The sequence below is a fragment of the Nycticebus coucang genome, chromosome 2 (assembly GCF_027406575.1).
Source record: "Nycticebus coucang isolate mNycCou1 chromosome 2, mNycCou1.pri, whole genome shotgun sequence".
Lineage (NCBI taxonomy): Eukaryota > Metazoa > Chordata > Mammalia > Primates > Lorisidae > Nycticebus > Nycticebus coucang.
In genome coordinates, this window is record NC_069781.1 from 17,287,959 (window position 1) to 17,308,160 (window position 20,202).

At 40.7% G+C, this 20,202-nt stretch overlaps 1 protein-coding gene and 1 pseudogene across 7 annotated transcripts in view; both read left to right on the plus strand.

The window, feature by feature from the left end:
- CDK5RAP2 (CDK5 regulatory subunit associated protein 2) overlaps window positions 1-20,202 on the plus strand; it is a 209,783-nt gene that overhangs the window by 77,362 nt on the left and 112,219 nt on the right. For all 7 annotated transcript variants that reach the window (XR_008374822.1, XM_053564215.1, XM_053564233.1 and 4 more), the window contains one exon: window positions 17,190-17,360. Coding sequence is in view for 6 of the 7 variants with exons in the window: in XM_053564215.1 (XP_053420190.1) it covers window positions 17,190-17,360 (171 nt within the window). In the remaining variant the exon portion in view is untranslated. The remainder of the gene's footprint in view (window positions 1-17,189; window positions 17,361-20,202) is intronic.
- LOC128568158 (small ubiquitin-related modifier 2-like) lies at window positions 7,505-8,241 on the plus strand (annotated as a pseudogene).

The following is a 20,202-nucleotide window of genomic DNA, read 5'->3' on the forward strand; positions in this document are numbered from 1 at the left end:
TTGGACTTGAGTGGCAATCTCAGCTTTACTCAGGGGCGCTTACCCTTTAAGCCGACTATTAACCTCTCTAGTTTATTCCCTTAAAATGGGGTTGATTACATCTATTTTAGGATTAACAAATAAATTCTACAGTATGAGAAAAGGCCTGCTGTGGGTCCTGACACAGAGGTATATGCTCAATTTATTAGATTCATTCTCTTCTTTTCTCTTTTCTTTTTTTTTTTAAGTTTATTATTTATTTATTTTTATTTATTTTTTATTTATTTTTTGGCCGGGGCTGGGTTTGAACCCGCCACCTCTGGCATATGGGACCTGCACCCTACTCCTTGAGCCACAGGTGCCGCCCTTCTTTTCTCTTTTCTTATAATTGTGTGGCAGGCATTGGCTCAGGACTTTGAATGACAAACCATTGCCTTCTAAGATCTCTTGGACACTGTTGATTATTAATGAATGTGGTCTTCCCTCCTACCAATCAAGTCACCAAACCTCTTCCTTGATCGACACTGACCTCTCCTGTGAAGGGGTGCACGTCTGCTTCTTTCCTGTGGACTGATCCGTTTAGGAAGAGAGTCGGAGCACTCTGACGTTGAGAGGCTGTGAAGTGTGTCAGTGGCTCATGCATGGGGCTGCTGGTAAAGCTGCTCTAAAGGGCTGTGCCATCAGTTTTCATGCAGAACAGGGAAACTTTCTCTTATCTCACCTTCTTATTTTATCATTTCTGTGCCAGACTTTGTCCTGGGTACTGGGAGTACAGGACTGAATGAAATCATACACAGTCTCTGAAGGAATCTGGAAGAGAGCTAATTAAAATATAGTATGATAAGTGCTGATAGTGGGATGGACCAAGTGCTTTGGGAGCCCCAAGAATGGAACTATGCTGAGAGACAAGAGGCGGTGGGGGAGACTTTACTAAGGAAGTGGATTTGAGCTGTTTGCCGAGGAGGTGGGAACTGGAAATGTATTCCTGGTAGAGGAAAGGCCTGTGCCAAGGCTTGAAGGGCATGAATGAACGTGGCACGTGGGGAGCAGTTTGTTGGGGCTGGAGGAGGGGGCAGGTGCATCCTGGAGGTGGGGTTTTAGAGAGGTGTGGTGTCTTGCTTGGTACCTTACCCAGCTGGACCCTGAAGCCTGCATAATTTGAACTCCAGCTGTCCGTACCTTGCAGCTTTTTGGTGACAGCTACATTGAGCCCCATCTTGTCTTTACAGCCAGGACCACCAGCTAGGGGAGGCATGGATTGTTAGATCTCTGTGGAGAGGAAACACAAAAGTAGAGCTTCTCAGGGTGTAGTGATATGGGAGGCCTGGTACCCCCCACGTCTTGTTTCTTGCAGAGCCCCCAGGAGCAATGAGGCTTCACAGAATGTGGCTTGAACACTGTGGTCTCCTACTAATTCCAGACATTCTCCTTACGTCACCTGAGTGCCTATATTTCATTAAGATTTTGGAGAAGTTTCCTTTGTATTTTTAAAGGTAACCACTGAGCACTTTGACAAGCTTTTTCACATTGAAACCCGATAAGGTGGAAATTTGATGGATGAGAACCTTCTAGTTTACCATCTAGCCAGAGATAAAATAAACTAGCTGGCTAGAGAATGAAGTGTGAGGGCCTAGCTTTTCATTTCTAATGTGGTTCTGAGATTTTAGGGTTATTTTATTTTTCCAGCAGTCCATTAAAAAATTTTTTTTTTCTAATCAGCCAGTCTGCTCTTTGAGATCTCTGCCGTGCAGAGGCAGCTCTCAGCTCCGTGCTGGTTCAGCGTGTACCTGTGAGTCTTAAAGGAATATTGCCGATCAGTGTAGAAATTGAGGCTGTCAGTGGATGTGTACCTTGCTGTGGCAGCACTAGTTTGTAATCAAGGTGGTAGTCGTTTGTAGGGTAGAGGTCTTCCAATTTTTTTTCTGTATAAATCCTTTCTCTTCAGATGCAATTAAAACAGAGGCACCCAAGGGAGCTCTGCGATTCCTCAGGATGGTTGGCAGTTTTTTGCATTAGAGTCAAATATAAATTTTTATGCTCTTCTCCTAGCCTATGTGCCACTTTCTGGAGAACTGCCCAAGAACATGTATTTAGATGATACCGATAGCTGCCAGGTTTAGGTATTCCTGATCCTAGGGCTGCTTGGTTTGGTTTGAAAAACTATTGGTGTAATAGAGTACAAATGGACTTGGTTTAAAATTCTGATTTTACTACTTTTTACCTGTGTTATTAATATTTTGTTTAAGTTGATTTAGGTCTTTGAACTTCAGTTTTCTTTCTTTTTTTTTTTTTTTTTATTGTTGGGGGTTCATTGAGGGTACAATAAGCCAGGTTACACTGATTGCATTTGTTAGGTAAAGTCCCTCTTGCAATTATGAACTTCAGTTTTCTGTTTGGTAAAATGAGTATAACCACAGTAAAGGTGTCCCTTGGAGATGTTGCGGGTTCAGTTCCACACTACCACAATACAGTGAGCCACATGAGATTGTTGGTTTCCCGATACACATGAAAGCGTTATATAAGTGCATGCACAATGTTATATAAACTCTACATGGTCGTCTATTAAGGGTACAATAGCATTATGTCTAAAAAGATGCATATCTCTTAATTTAAAAATACTTTATTGCTAAAAAATGCTAATAATAATCTGACTCGTCAGTGAGTTGTAATCTTTTTTCTGGTAGAGGTTCTTGTCTCTATGTTAATGGTTTGATCAGGGTGGTGGCTGTTTGAGACTGGGGTGACTCTGCTGTAATTTCTTAAAATAAGATGATATTTATTGCATCATGAAAGATTTTTCTGAAGCATTACAAGATTATTTGATAGCATTTTACTCAAAATAGAACTTCTTTCACAGTTGGAATTGGTCCTCTGAAACCCTGCCACGACTTCATTGACTAAGTTTCATGTAATATCTCAAATCTTTGTTGTCCTTCTAATCATGTTTACAGCATCTTGATCAGGAGTAGGTGCCATCTCAAGAGACCCCTTTTTTTGCCCATCCAGAAGAGGCAACTCCTCATCTGTACAAGTTTTATCATGAGATTGGAGCAATTCAGTCACATCTTGCAGGTCCCACTTCTAATTTTTGTTCTCTTGTTATTTCTTCCACATCTGGAGTTACTTCCACCACTGATGTCTTGAACCCTTCAAAGTCTCCCATGAAGGTTGGAGTCAACTTCTCCAAACTCCTGTTAATAATGCTATTTGACTTTCTCCCATGAATCACAAATATTCTTTATGGTATCTAGAATGATGAATCTTTTCCAGAAGATTTTCAGGTTACTTTGCCTAGATCCATTACAGGAATCACAGCTATAGCCTTAGCAATGTATTTCTTCAGTAATATGACCTGATCCATGGGTTGCAGAACAGATGTTAACAGGCATGAAAACAACATTAATCTCCTTGTCTATCTCCATCAGAGCTCTTGGGTGACTAGATGCCATTGTCAATGAGCAGTAATACTTTGAGAGGAATCTTTTTTTGTCTGAGCAGTAGGTCTCAACAGGGGCTTGAAGTATTCAGTTAAACCATGCTATAAACATATGTGCTGTCATCCAGGCTTTGTTCTTCCATTTATAGAGCACAGACAGTAGATTTAGCATAATTCTTAAGGGTCCTAAGATTTTCAGAGTGTTAATTGAGCGTTGGCTTCAACTTAAAGTCACCAGCTGCATTAACCCCTAAAAAGAGAGTTGGCCTATGATTTGGAGCTTTGATACCAGGCCTTGACTTTTCCTCTCTAGCCGTCAAGGTCATAGGTGTCATCTACTTCCAGTGTAAGCTGTTTCTCCACATGAAAAATCTGTTGTTTTATGTAGTGGCCTTCACCAGTGATCTTAGCTAGATCTTCTGGATAATTTGCTGCAGCATGTGCTACTTCACCTTATGTTTTTATGTTACGGAGATGGCTTCTTTCCTAAAACCTCATGAACCAACCTCTGCTGGCTTCATAGTTTTTTCCTGCAACTTCCTCACTTCTCTGTTTTCACAGAATTGAAGAGAGGTAGGGTCTTGTTTTAAAGGGTCTTGCTTTGGCTTAAAGGAATGTCATGGCTATTTTGATCTTTATCCAAACCACTAAAACTTTTTCCATGTCAGCAATGAGAGTCTTTTGCTTTCTTATCATTTGTGTGTCCAGTAGAATAGCACTTTTAATTTCCTTAAAGAACTTTTCTTGTGGCTGGGTGTGGTGGCTCACACCTATAATCCTAGCACTCTGGGAGGCTGAGGCAGGTGGACTGCTTGAGCTCAGGAGTTCAAGACCAGTCTGAGCAAGAGCGAGACCCTGTTTCTACTAAAAATAGAAAAACTATCTGGGTGTCGTGGTAGGTACCTGTAGTCCAAGTTACTTAGGAGGTTGAACCAAGAGGATGGCTTGAGCCCAAGAGTTTGAGGTTGCTGTGAGCTATGATGCCACAGCACTCTACCCAGCACTCATCCTCCCAAAGTACCACCTGCCACTTTTTTTCTAAGAACCTCTCTACAGTATTCAGGAGGGTGACAGGGTGAAACTGTATCTCAAAAGAAAAAAAAAAGAAAAAGAAAGAAATCTATTACAAAAAAACACTTTTCTTTGCAACCACAATTTGGCTAACTCGTGCAAGAGGCCTAGCTTTTGAAAGCTTGTTTTAGCTTTTGGCCTCCTCACTAAGCTCGATCATTTGTAGCTTTTCATTTAAAATGAGAGACATGCAACTCTTTCTTTCACTTGAACACTTAGAGGCCATTGTATTGATTGATGTAATTTCAATTTTGTTGTGTCTTAGAGACTAGAGAGGTCCGAAGAGGGAGAGAGATGAGGGAACTGTTGGTGAGTGGAGCGATCAGGACACACACATCTATCAATTTGGTTTGCTGTCTTGTGTGGGTGCAGTTTGTGGCACCCCAAAACAACTTTAGTAGCAACATCTAATGTCACTGATCACAGGTTGCCATAGTAGATAATAATAATGAAAAAGTTTGAAATATTGTGAGAATTGCCAATGTGTGATGCAGAGACAAAGTGAGCACACGTTGCTGGCAAAGTGGCGCTGACAGACATGCCTGATGCAGCGTTGCTGTAGACTTAGCTTGTAAAATGCATAGTATCTGCAAAGGCAGCAAAGCAGGGCACGCTGAAAGGACGTCTGCCTGCATCTGTTTCATGGAGTTTTTTGAGCATTGAACGAGATGATAGATAAAGTGTCCAGCACTCTCCTGAATACTGTAGAGAGGTTTTTAGAAAAAAGTGGCAGGTGGTACTTTGGGAGGATGATCAGTAAGGGCTAAAGTAATCAGATTGGTCTCTGTGGAAGAAGTTGCACTTGGATTGGGTCTTGCTATCTTCGGTGGAATTGGAGGGAATTTTGTGATACTTTTCCCAGGTGGAGGGGTCATGGCAGACACAGAGCCTGGAGAGTGTGTTAATAAGGAGCTTGGCTCAGGGGGCCGGGGGGTGGGGGGGTCAGAGCTGAAAGGTAGACTGGCGCTCACTGTTAGGACCCTTGAATGGGCTGCTTGTTAGGATAGCCCTGTCCTGCAGTTAATTTGGAGTCTCTGAAGGATGCTGAGCAGAGGTGTAATAATCAAGGGTCTACGTGTCGTTTGGAGGGGTGAACCCAGGACAGGCAGACCAGTCGGTGAGGAAGCTGTTGTGGTTGACTAGATGAGAGCTGAGTGCTGAAGAAGGCAGAGGTGGTGGGGTGGAAGGAGGTGAGGAGTGAGGATAGGGGAGGGATACTTTTCTTCCTCACTGCTGCAGCTTCTGCCTTCCTCCTTTCTAATCACAATTAACCACAGTCCAAGATATTTTGGGGCCATCCTTGTTAATGGGTGGGATGCTATACCTTAGAAAGTCAGGATCCAAGTTCTAGATTCTTCTTGCTGTCCTGCAGATCCATTCAGGCCTGGCCTTCTAGTTGTTTTTGTCCACTTTATTTCTACTTGAGTAAAAGGACTCAGGCAACTCCCTTATGCTGTGTTCATCCCCCCCAAATAACAACCAAATGCAAGCTTTCAGTTTGATCAGAAAGCACAACGGTTGGTATGAGATTGTACTTTGAGAACTGTACTTTGATTCCCATCCTGCTATTGTTTCTGGTATATAGCTCCTTTCAGACTCTGGAGGTGGTGGGAGTGGAAGACAGGGCAGGATTTGGGCGCCCTTAGCCACAAGCACCTAATCCTCATCTCCATCTCACGCACTCTGTGTTAAGGATGTGCTGGGCCTGGTGGCCTGGGTTACCTGCCGGCTGACAAGGTGCTCGTGAGAGGGAGAGGCAAGAGTCCAGCCTTGTGGCTGGGTGAGCCAGCAGTGGTGGAAGGAGGAAGCCCAGAAGGACAAGTTAGCTGGGGCTCCTGCTGGGGGAGGGAGAGGTGGGATGACATCATTTGCTTGCACCAGCTTCTGTGCTGGGGACCCAGTGTGCACTTAACCCTCCAAGGACCTGGGAGTTTGCATTATTATTATTTCTGTTTACTGGAAGAGAAACAATGAAAAAGATTTAAGCTACCTGTCTTTGGTAACACAGCTAGTTAGCAGTCAAGCCAGGATTCTGGCTAGGTCTATCTGATTTCATAGTCCAGGAATATTAGAGGAGGTTTGGGGAAACCACCTAAGATACCAGTTTTTCATTTCTGATTGTTTTGCTTAGGCAAGACATGCCGTCTCCATGCCTCCCCCAAGCATTTGTTATAGCCCCTCTGGTGATGAGCACAGAAGCCTGTTGGCTGTCTCTTGTTGCCATGGCAGCCACTCTTCCTCAAAGCCACCTCAGTACACTGCCCCCCATCTTCTGTCCCAGGAGTCCTTATACTTTAAGCCTTTTCCAACTGTTCCTCACATAAGGTTAAAGGCCTCTGGTTCTGCCCTATTCCTGAGGAGGTGGTCCTCAATCTGGGCTAGATAATCCGCCAATCCAAATCTTTGAGCAACTATTAAATTACCCCTGGGAATTGGAATTAGTGACTTGTGGAAGCTCAGTCACAGAGTGGTTTTACACTTTTTTTTTTTGCCTTTAACCAATAGTGCTATTTGGTGGAAAGTTCTGAAAGAATTTGGGGTCACACTGACCTGGGTTTGAATTTTAGCACTAGAACTTATTCGCAAAGCTTTGTGAAAATAGCTTACCCTCTCTGAGTCTTAATTTCTTTTCTGTCAAAACAGGATCAGTAATAACATGTGGGCAGTCATTAAAGTTAGTGATGTTTTATGTGAAAATGCTTTGGCCTGGCTTGGCTCATCGTGGTGCTCAGTAAATGGTGGGTCTTGTCACTAGTGATTATAATAAAAGGAGGGGTCTGTACTCTGTGGTATCCTGACTTTCTTTATTCAAGATCCTGATGGTGCCTTAGGCCCTTCACCTTTCCCCCCACCCACAAATGTACACACAGAGATGTACATGGGCTCCCAGGGCCCATTCACTGGACTTCAGGTTAAGAATTTGTAATCTAAGGGGATGAAAAAACTACAGGTCCTTTCAGGAATTCCGGTGATTTTCATGTTGTCAACTCTCTTAGGTTCAGGGGACAGGCGAGAGAAATGCGGCACATTGGTAGTTTTCAGCCCGGAAAACATGTAAGAAGTTCTTCCTGGGTAGCTGTATTAAAATTTTAAAAGTAAAGCTTCTTCTGCCACTCCTGGTACCTCTTTTGTGAAGCGGCAGCTGAGGGGACTCGGGCGCTTGCCATGGCAGCCTAAGGAAGGAGTCAAGACTGAGAACAACAATCACATAAACTTAAAGGTGGCGGGACAGGATGGTTCTGCGGTGCAGTTTAAGATTAAGAGGCATACACCACTTAGTAAACTAATGAAAGCCTATTGTGAACGACAGGGTTTGTCAATGAGGCAGATCAGATTCCAATTTGATGGGCAGCCAATCAATGAACAGACACGCCTGCACAGTTGGAAATGGAGGATGAAGATACAATTGATGTGTTCCAACAGCAGACAGGAGGTGTCTACTAAAGAGGGAACCTGCTACTTTACTCCGAACTCTGTTATTATAGACCAAGATGACATTCTCAATTAGAAAACTGCAATTTGGTTCCACCACATCCTGACTACTACAGTATAGTTTTCTCTATTCTTTTCATTTTCCCCTTTCCTATTCCTTTATTGTACATAAAGTAACTGGTGTATGTGCACAAGCATATTGCATTTTTTTTTTTTTAAAACTAAATGTCCAACGATATGTTTTGATTGACATCAGGTACAGATGGGTTGGGGAAAACTATTGCTTCTGTGAAAATACCCCCTTTTCTCCATTAGTGACACGCTCATCTGCTCTTATCTTTATATTCCAGTAAGTTATTTTGTTCTCACCGTTTTAACAAAACAACAACAACATGAAAAACCTTACATACCTTGTTCAATTGGAGAATTTTAATGTTTTCATTTATCATTGTAAAACCAAGGACAGTTTTATAACTTTTTTGTACATAGCTGTTACATGTAGGGCTGTCTTTAAGTAGGGATACATTACTCTAAAAAAAAATGAATCCTAGATAGTTTTCCCTTTAAGTCAAGCGTCTTGTTGTTTAAATAAACTTCTTGTTTAAAATGAAAAAAAAGTTTTTTTTAAAGTAAAAAGGAGAATGGAATAAATGATTACCGAGTACATACATGTACACTAGAAAATTAACCACATATCACAATATAAGTCTTTCAGGCGTTTATAATAAAGCAGGGAACCAAATCTGGGCAGTGATGGAAGTGGACCTGTGATTACCGTGTACAGAACAGTACACACTCTTTACTCAGCATGATATGAAGACATTTTAGAATTAAAGAGTAGGCATGATCTTTCTAGGATGGTGTGCAAGTTTACTGTGAATTTAAAGATGTACCTAAATGGCTGGCTTAACACACATTTTATAGTCATTCTTCCTAGCAGTTTACCAGAGAAAGTTTCTAAAAGTGAGTGTCAGATGACCATTCAGTGGCTGGAGATCAGTGTATTAGTGAGTGAGGCAGGAGATTGAAAGTCCTGTGATGGTGTGGAGGGGAGCTGAGAGGCTTTGCACTCAGAGAGACCTGGAATCCGGTGGGTGCTGGCCCTTAGTGACTGCGATCTGGGGCATGTTACTTTACCTGTCTCAGCCTATTTCCTCCAGTTACTCCAGTTGGGAGTAATTACATCTCATTCATTGATTTATTCAGTTATCCAACTGATATTTAGTGCTTTTGTGGTTATCTTTTGCTGCATAGCAAATTACCCCAAAACTTAGTGTCTTGAAACAATAATAATTTTCTTATATTTCATGCATTTCTGAGCCAAGGATTTGGGCCAGGCTTAAATAGGTGATTTTCTGATCTGCGTGGCCCAGGTTGCTGATACTATTCAGCTGGTGGATGGGCTGTGCTGGAGGGTCCATGATTCTCTACTCACATGTCTTGTGGGTGGCTGGAAAGCTAAGTGCAGCTGGGATTGTCAACTGGAGCACCTGTATGCGGCCTCTCCAGCATGGCAGTGTTCAGGCAGTACTTCTTATATGTACGGCTCTCAGGACTCCCAGAGAGAGTGTTCCAGGAGATAGGAATGGGAAGCTGGCGGTTTTCTAAGGCCTGGGCCCAGTAACTGGCATGGTGTCATTTCTGCTATGATCTGGGGTTACAGCAGTCACTGTACTGCCCAGAATTAGTAAGAAGGGACACAGATGTTACTTTATCATTATTATTTTTCTCACCCTCAGTAGAGTGCCATGTTGTCATAGCTCACAATAGCCTTGAACACTTGGGCTCAAGTGATCCTCTGGGCTCAGCCCCCCAAGTAGTCCCCCCCAAGCTGGGACTACAGGTGCCCGCCACAACACCTGGCTATTTTTAGAGACAGAGGTCTCACTGTTGCTCAGGCTGGTCTCGAACTCTTGTGCTCAAGCAATCTACCTGCCTTGGCCTCTCAGTGTGGTAGGAGTACAGGTGTGAGCCACTGTGCTTGGCCAAACAATACATTTCTTGATGTAAGGAAAGTCAAAGAAATTTGTGGGTATCTTTAATCTGCCACAGTGCCAGGTACCGTCCTAGGCACTGGAGATATAGCAGTACATAAAATATACAGAAGTCCCTACCCCCATGGAGCTTACACCCTTCTGGGGGAGCCTAGAACCTCAATTAAATACTATAATTAAATACTATATAATTAATAAGAGGTGCTATGGGGAAAAATAGTGAAAGAAGGAAATATGGAGAGTGAGGCTACGGTGGGGCTAGTGGTAGGCATTTGAGGTGAGGTGACTGAGAAGGTGGCGGTTGAGCACAGACTTGAAGGAAGTGAGGGAACAGCCCTGAACTTTCCAGGCAGAGAGCAGCAGCTGTAAAGCCCTTGAGCTAGTGTTTTGAGGAACAGCAAGACAGCCAGGGTTGCCAGAGCAGAACTAGTGTGGGCAGAGCAGCAGCAAAAGAGGGCAGCAAGGTCATAAGGTGCAGCTGGTGTGGGGCCTCGTAGGCCATTGTGGGTTGTAAAGATTAAATGGGTAATTATGAAAGCGTCTAGTACAGCGTTCTCAACCTGTGGGTCGCGATCCACGGAACTGTATTAAAGGGCTGCGGCATTAGGAAGGTTGAGAACCACTGATCTAGTACCTTGCCTTGAACAACAGTAGGTACTTAACACGCAGTAGGGTCTGTTATTAATAGAACCCCAGGGTGGGAGTCCCCAGGTCCCCCTTACTCCACTCAGTACCCACTTCCCAGCCACATCTGCCCATTCTGATGAGTCACATGTCAGAAAAACACAACCAAGAGGCCTAAGGCATAATGAAGTACCCCTGAAAGGTGCATCCTCGCAAGCCGCCTCTTTAATAGAGCTGGTAAGACAGACATTGCCCTGGAAGATTTCTGATATGGAGGGAAAACTAGTTTGTATGTGTGTGTTTGTGTATTCACCCCTTGGGTGGCTGTTGAGATAGCATCTTTTCTTTTGAAGTGTCCTTGCAACTATTTTTATGCATGGCCAGGAAGGACATTTTGCATAAGGAAAAATCTAAACAAATAGTCAAATATATAGAAGCATGATTGGAAATCAAAGAATGTACATTCAAACCTGGTGAGAAACCATTTTATACCAATTAAATTAGCAGACACTTAAGATGTCAGTACTGGTGAGGACATGGTGAAGTAAACGATTTCTACTTTGGTGGTGCCATTTTTGGCACTTTTTTTTTTTTTTTTAAGAATGTTTGTCAGTTTGCAGAAAGATTCCTTGAAACATGCTTTTACCCTTTGGCCTAGTAATTCCACTCTTGGGGATTTAGCTTAAGAAAACAAAAGTTATAAAAAAAAACTCGTTTTATTTTCAGAGCTATGTTTTGCTGTATTAGCTGTAAAGGTTGGAGATAGGAGGGAGATACTAAACAGCTAAGTGATTTAAGACGTATTTATTACAGTGCATAAACATGAAGATTAGGTGGTAACTTTCGCTGAGCACCACCTAGGCCTGTCTTGCCTTTCCTTAGACTCAGAGGAATGAACAGAGCCAAGTTGGAAGTTCAGGTATAGCAACTCTGTAGTTCTTTCTCATCTCTGTATTTTGTTTATTTGTTTGTTTTTTGTGCAGACAGCATCTCACCATGTTGCCCAGGCTGGTCTTGAACTCCTGGCCTCAAGTAATCCTCTTGCCTCAGCCTCTCACAGTGCTGGGATTAAAGATGTGACCACCACACCTGGCCTCTCATCTCTGTACTGTAAAATAAAAACAACTGTTCTTGACTTTATGCTCTTAACCTTTTGCTTTTTTAATTGTTCTCTTTAGATCATCATTTAAATTACTGCATGCTGTTTGTATTGTGGTATACTGGAATAAATAAAGTAAAATGGGAAAAGTCCAAAAAAGATTTAAAATTGCATAAAAATTAGGGCTGCAGATGGAAAGGAACCACAGGGAGCATCTAGTGTGAAGATGTATGATATGTTGGCGTGACTGTATTGTGTGAGAATATTTTTATTCTCTAATCTTAGGATTCTGTTAATGTTTTGTTAGTACTATTTGGATCATAATTTAAAATAAACACCTTTTTCCTCTTTCAAAATTGAATTTCTATTTACTGACATTTACCATTCATCATAGATTTGTGTTCTAGTTGTTTTGGATTAAAGGTTTAAGGCATTCTCATCATCTGACTAAGAAAAAAGTGTAATTTTTAAAGGATTTAAAAAATGTTACTTTACCCTTGCTCATTATGAATGTAGCCTATATAGTATGAAGTACTTAAAAAATTGAGAAAAGAATAATGTAATTAAAAAACCATTCATAATCATGTGTTTTGGTATTTCTCACAGATTTTTAATAAGTGACATTATGAAAAAAACTGTTCATTAAGGTACTTTCAAATACAAAAGGAGAGAGAGTGGAACACTGAACTCCATGTTTTTATCTCCCAGTGTTAGCAGTCATTAAACTCCTAGCTGGCCGCGTGTCATCTCTGCCCTCCCCCTAATGCCCTCCTTCTCAATGCTGATTTTAAGCAATTTCCAGACACATTATTTTATCAGTGTTTCAGTGTGATTAAATTAAAAACCATTTTCACATAAAAAGCTTAATAATCTCTTTAAATTACCAAATAGGCTGTTAATGTTTAGATTTCCCTGATTGTCTCATTAAAAAAAAATTGTTTGACATAATTAAATTCAAGTGAGGGGGAGAGGAGGGAGAGGGACAAGCTCTCGCCTAATGGGCATACAATATAGGGGAATAGGGCACACACACCTCCTGGGTGAAGGGCTCAACTATAACTTGGACTTTACCTAACAAATGTATAATATAACCTAATCATCCGTACCCTCATATAAATCTGGGGGAAAAAATTGTTTTAAACAGTTTGTTCAAATCATGATCCAGATAAGGTATACACATTGCATTGATTGAAATGGGTTTTTTTTTGCAGTTTTTGGCCGGGGCTGGGTTTGAACCTGCCACTTCTAGCATATGGGGTTGGTGCCCTACTCCTTTGAGCCACAGGTGCTGTCCCAGATTAATATGGTTTTTTAAAAATAAAATTTATTTTGATAACTTTAGACATACAGGAAAGGTGGGAAAATAATGTAAAGTTCCCATATATTCTTAACCTTACTTCTCCTAATGTTAACATTTTGTATAACTATGGTACACTTAAGCCAGAACCAGGAGATTAGCGTAAACAATACTAATACTACTTTACAGACTCTATTTGAACTTTGCTAGTTTTCCCATTGGTGACCCTTTTCTTGTCCAGGACCCACATTCATTGAATTGTCTGTCTTCCTAGTCTTGTCTAATCTGGGACAGTTGCTCAGTCTTTGTTCTTCATGACCTCGACTGCTTTTTGTTTTTGTTTTTTTTTTTGAGAGTCTTACTTTGTCATTCTCACTTGAGTGCTGTACTGTCATCATAGCTCATGGCAGCCTCAAACTCTTGGGCTCAAGTAATCTTCTTGCCTCAACCTCCCAAGTAGCTAGGACAACAGGTTCCTGCCACAATGCCTGGCTAGTTTTTCTTTTTTTAGGTAGAGACAATCCCTGAACTCAAGCAATCCTCCTGCATTGGCCTCCCAGAGTGTTAGGATAACCACCGTGTCAAGCCCATTAATTTGTTTCTCTGTTGACTCTTATTTCTAGTAAATCGACAATTTAGATAAGTATGATCAAATTCATCATCAAATTCACATTTAGTTTTTTGGCAAGATTATATTATAGGTAGTCATACTGTACCTCCAAATATTTGATAGTCCCTATTTTTGTGATTTTACTATCTATTGATAATTGTTCATAAATGGTGATAATCTGATTTCATTATTCTTTCTTTTAAAGCTGAATACTTCCACAAGGAAAACTTGGTTTTCATCACCTATTTAGTTACCCTGAGGTGCCGTTCGTGTAGGAAAGATGAAAAAAGAGTTCCCTAGGATCCTCCAAAGACAACTATTAGCTCCCTATTGCTGCTGTAACAAATTACCATAAACTTGGTGGCTTACCACTACAAATTTGTTACCTTAAGGGTCTGGAAGCCTGAACTGGGTCTCCTAGGCTAAATTCCAGTGTTGGCAGGGCTGTATTTCTCCTGAAGACTAATAGAGAGTCTGGTGCTTTGACTTTCCAGCTTCTAGAGCAGTGTTTTTCAATCTTTTTTATCTCATGGCTCACTTGAACTTACAGTTAAACTTCTGTGGCACACATAAATTATGTTGATTCAAAAAAAAAATAAAAAAAAAAAGAAGAAGAAGAATGTACTTACTGTGCCTTGAATGTCTTTGGAAAATAATTTAATTAATGATCGTTAAAGATTTTTATGGCACACCTAAGATCCTCTCAGGGCACATAGGTTGAAAATTGCTGTTCTGGGCGGCGCCTGTGGCTCAAAGGGGTAGGACGAAGGTCCCATATGCCGGAGGTGGTGGGTTCAAACCCAGCCCTGGCCAAAAAAAGAAAATTGCTGTTCTGGAGGCTGCCTGATTACTAACTCTGTTGCCCCCTTTCCATCTTCAGAGCTGGCAGTGACTGGGGGAGCCTCTTCATGCTTCCCTCTTCCACTTTTAAGGATATTTGTGATAAAATAATCCAGGTTATTCTCCTTTTTAAGGCCACCTGATTAGCAGCAGCCTTAATGCCATCTGTAACCCTTAGTTTCTTTTTTTTTTTTTTTTAAGACCCTATCTCAACTTTGTCATACTTGGTAGAATGCTGTGGTGTCATAGCTCACAGCAACCTCAAAGTCATGGGCTCAAGTGCTTCTCTTGCCTTAGCCTCCCAAGTAGCTGGGACTATAGGTGCCCACCACAACGCCTGGCTATTTTTAGAGATGGAGTCTCACTCTGGCTCAGGCTGGTCTCGAACTTGTGGTGTCAGGCAATCTACCCAACTTAGCCTCCCGGAGCTCTAGGATTATAGGCGTGAGCCACCACACCCGGCCTAACCCTCATTTCCTTTTGCCATTTGGCGAGTAGGATGTGAACTTTGGGGGCTGTTAACTCTGCCTATCAGAGTGACCAAAGGTTTTTTTTTTTTTTTTATGAATTCATAGATATTTAATATTTTGATGTATTTTCATTCATTGCTATTATCCTCCTTTTAATTCTAATTGTCATATCTTTGGACAGTGGAGAAGCTTATTCTAGTTGATTCCTGGACATGAACTCTGTAGTCTTTGATAGCTTCCTTCCTTTCTGATGTGAAAAGATGTCTGGGCTCATCTTATATCTTCCTGCGCCAGGTCTGCAGTCACCCCTTTCTCTGAGGGAAACTTTAGTGTGTGTCAGAATTACCTAGAGAACTTGTTAGAGCATTGCTGATGAGCCCTGCCTACCTTCAGAGTTTCTGATTTAACGGGTCTTGGGTTGGGCCCCAAGTGTGCACATTTGGGGTATCAGGTGATCCTAATTATGCTGTTCTAGGGATTATACTTTGAGAAGAACTGCTTTAAAGAACCTTATCTTTTTGATAGGAAATGGTATTTAGAAACTACAGATGCCGAAGCAGAAACAGATTCTAGTCTTTTTCAGTGGAAGGAATGAATTAATAGAAAATAATGAGTTCACATTGATATTTCAAGTTCATGTTTATCATTAAAAAAGTTTTTTATGTGTGTCTTACATGCTTAAAGCCTTGTCTGGTAGGACGTTAATAATTATTTAATAAATATATATACACATATAGTTTCAGATTAACTTACTTAGAACATGATTACTAAAAACAGTTTTAAGATTTTTTAGCCCCTTTTGACCTTGGGGCTAAATATCACACAAAGGATGTGCGAATGACCTGCTTTAAAGTTATTGAAATAATTCCTCTCTGTTTAATTAGTCAGTTTGTTACAAAGTTAGATTTATTTGTTTGTTTGCTCTGTTTTCAGTTTTAGGGGATTTTTATTTTAAGATAATTAATGTAGGGTGACGCCTGTGGCTTAGTGAGCTGGGCACTGGCCTCATATACCGAAGGTGGCCTGCTCAAAGGCGGCGGCCTCGGCCAAACCACAACAAAAAAAATAGCTGGGTGTTGTGGCGAGCCCCTGTAGTCCCAGCTACTTGGGAGGCTGGGGCAAGAGAATCACCTAAGTCCAGGAGTTGGAGGTTGCTGTGAGCTGTGTGACCTCATGGCACTCTGCCAAGGGCAATAATGTGAGACTCTGTCTCTTAAAAAAAAAAAAAAAAGGTAATTATGTAAACATTTCAATAACTCCAAAGTGATATCTGTAAAATCAATTCTAGTCTACATGTCTGTGTCTTCCTACTTTCTCCTATAACTGTAGACAGTCATTTAATTTATATTATGGTTAAATAAATGGCAATATGCTATCTATACTCATTTCTCTTGGTGTACTCCTCCCCTCTTAACAAATCCTCTGAAGATTACTTTCAGGCAGTATATTTAGAGGGGCTTATTTATAGGTTAAGAGTGCTCTCTGTTCCTCTATTTGTGGACATTTGGGTTGTTGACATCCTTTTGTTATTATGAATAGTGCTTCAGTATTACAAATAGTACATATTTTAAGTAATCACAATCATAGTGTATACTTTTTTATAAAAAAAATTATTTGTAAATTTTATCCCTTTAGTTGAGAGTATCATATTAGGTGTGAGTTGGGGGTAAAAACATTTTGATTACATAAATTGCTTTTGTTACATACGGTTTGCATCAAAGTTATACCTGTGCCCATCAACCAGATAGTATGTGTTTTTGTTTTTTTCTTAATGTTACATCTTACTTTAAATTCTTTTAAAAATGGTATTATTAAAGACAATTTTTTTCTGATTATTAAAGTGATGAAGGATTTTGGCAACTAAGAAAAATAAAACAGTAACTATCAACTAAAAAATCACCCATAATCCCTCTACCTAAATATACTGTTGTTATTTTGATGTAGCCTTACAACAGTTTTATAAACATTTAGAAAATAATCCATATCATACTATATACACAATTTAGTATCCTAGTTTGTTTTTACTTATAATTGTGCTTTTTAAAAATATTATACTCTTTATTATTATTTCTGTGTTGTTGGCAACCTAGTTTCTTTCTGGATTTTCAGTATTGTAAATAATGTCATGATAAATATCTGTGCATAAAGCTCTTTCCAAATTTCAGATTATTCTTAAAGTTGACTTTTGTAAAACTTTAAATGAAAGGAAGTACACATTTGTGAAATACATCTGTTATTCTGCTCTTACAACAGTAATTTAGCAAGTCAAACACAGAAGAGATTGTCACCTTGAAATTTTTGTCAAGTAAAGTCCATTTTTTCTTTGCTTTCTGATAGGACCTTAGAAATGAAGTTGAAAAGTTACACAATGAAGTGAATGAAAGAGAGAAAGCAGTGGAGAATCGTTACAAGAGTCTTTTGAATGAAAGCCATAAAAAATTACACAGTCAAGAGCAAGCCATCAAACGTCTAATAGGAAATGCTAATGAAAAGGACTTGCTGCTTCAGGTACCCAACATTTTTTTGGGGAGGGGGGTGTTTAAATATTTTGATTTAGCATGAATTTTTTTTTTCTAAACTCTTTTGTAGGAACATTTATGATTATAGTTGTCAATGCAATGTTTTAAAACACTTTAAAGCTTCCTTTATGTTATTTGAGCTTCAGCCACCAGGGAGGTAAGTTTGGAGAAACAGAAGCTCAGAGAAGGGAGGACCTGATCTTGAGTCATGTGACTACTAGTAAAGGGCAGGGCCTGGATTGGAGTGCTGGCTTGTTCTGTGAGAGGCACTTCACGAGGCACTTCCCTGGAGTATTCGCGCTGTGTCCATACGCTCCTTTGTGCTTTTCCTCTAACTGTTCTTCTTTGTCCTGCAACATAACCCTTCTTGCTGGGTCATGCAGTAGATTTTTGAGATTCAACTCAGACTTACAGGTACCATGCTGGATTGAACATGGATGCTTAACTCTACATATTGCTGAAGTCTCACTAAAATAACAGTGAAGGAATAGGTATAAACTCAAAGGACTAACTTTGGAGAATGGGAGCAGATACAACATCAGGTATGAGTTGCCAACGAAGTTTTGTTAAGTGGATGGACAGGTGGTAACTGCATAGGATTCAGCTTTCTCCATTCTGCTACGTGCCTTTGTGCCTTCGTGCCTTTGAGAAGAAAAGCCAACAAGAAGCATGCTGGTTTATGCTGCGGAGTTCCAGGAAGGCACACAAGACTCGGCTGCCGTTCTTAGCAGTTGTAGGTGATCCTCTGCTTACCAGTGGGAGATCCTTGGAGACCTTAAGCCAGAGCAGCTCCGGCCTGGGGATCACCAGATGCAGCTAGAGTGGGTAGCTTAAATGAAAATGGCGGAGAGGGGAATTGCACATAACCAGCCGTGAGGTTCCTTGGGGGGGGGGGGGGAGAAAAGACTAAAAGAAGCTAACTTTTGGGGGGTCCTCCAATAAATGGAACAGCACATCTCACAGTAAGGCCACCTTTGATGTGTCCTTTCCACGTTCACAGAGCAAGCTTCTGAGCACTTTTAACCTTTAAAAGCAAACAGATGACTTGAATTTATCAGATAGGAGAAAGATGCTTAAGAGGAAGACAAAGGCCAAACAGAACAAAGGTACCTTAGTGGAAATAGAAGCAATGCAAATAGAACAACACCAGACAGCTTAGAGAAAACCAAAAACTTCAACACTGCACCATCTTTAGATAGGAAATAAGATCAGCATCTGATAAAGACATTTGGAAAAGAAGAGTGACCTGTTGGAAACTGAAAGTATGATCGCAAATATAAAAAGTTTAATAGAAGAGTTAGAAAAGATGCAAGATAAAATTGAGCAAGTCTTCCAGAAAATGGAATTAAACAGACAAAACTCTAGGAAAATGGGAAGGAAAAGATAAGAAAATTAGAGGCTTGATTCCGGAGGTCCAAGATATGACTAATTGGCGTTCTAGAAAGCCAGAATAGGCAAAGGGGAGGGAAGGAAAATTTCAAAGTAATGGGAAAAAATTTCCCATAATGGAAGGATGGCTATTTCTACCTTGAAAGGGCCTGTTCTGTTTCTAGCAGAAAGAATGAAAAAGGACCCATTCCCCAAGGCATGTTACTATGAAATTTCAGAACATAGGGATAAAGAGAGTATCTGAAAGGCTTCTTCAGAGAGGAAAATCCAGGTCACATACAAAGGGTCCAGATCTGGAATGACATCAGAATTCTTAGCAGCAACACTGGAAACCAGAAGACAGAGAGCAATTCTTTCAGGTTTTCAGGAAAAGTGATTTCCACCCAGCCAAGCTGAGTCTGTAAGTGTGGGAGCCGACTGTAGGCATTTCAGACACTTGGTGCCGGAAATCATCTCTGTAGGAAATTCTTAGAGGATGAGTCCATATGAATGAAGGAACAGTGAAAAGAGAGACACAGGATCCAGAAAGCATTCACCTGGGACGGGAGGAAGGGCAGCCACAAGGCTACTGCCTAGCTGCTCATGTGGAGAGCCCAGAGTTGAGCTACTGAGGGAGCGTTGCAGTCAGGCCTTCTCTAAGAAACTAAGGCAGAAGTGCTCAGTTACCTGACTGACTCCGTAAGAGGAGTTTTTAAGTTTTTCTAGAGAGTTTAGGAGATAAACTAACATTAAATATCGAATTTTGTGAAGTAAGTAAACAAGTAGAATAAAGTACTTACCAGTTCTAAGATAAGCAAAGAACTGAACGGGAAAGGAAATGTAATCATGGAACACTGTATAGCTGAGCCATGAGCAGTCTTCCTGCTATAAAAATGTAAGTGCAGAACAATGATTTACTGATACTTAGTGATTGATAGCTAAAATTATGATAGAATTATTAGGAAAAATGTTGAGGGATACAGGAGTTAGGAGCTGATCCTTAAAGTTCTGTAATTGGAATCAATGGATAAAATCTGAAGTTAGGAAATTAAGACGTGTGGGAGAAAGAATGTAATGTAGAAACATGGGGGTAAATAGAAGAAATAACTAGAGTTGAAAGTGGTTTTTTCTGGGATGGGACTCAGACATGAGAAGTGAGTAAGAGGACTGCAGTTTTCCATTTAAACCATATAGTGCTATTTGGCTATTGAATTATATACAGTAAGTTGAGCACTCAAATGTGGCTCAAAGGGTTAGGGCGCCAGCCCCATATGCTGGAGGTGGTGGGTTCAAACCCAGCCCTGGCCAAAAACTGCAAAAAAAAAAACAAAGAAAAACAAAATAATCAACATGCAGAGGTGGCCAGTGTAAGGAACTAGGCCCACACTGAGTACGTGTGCTGTGTGTCTGGTCTTGTAGGGAGGTGATTAACTATGGAGGTGCTACTGTCATTAGGCTTTAAA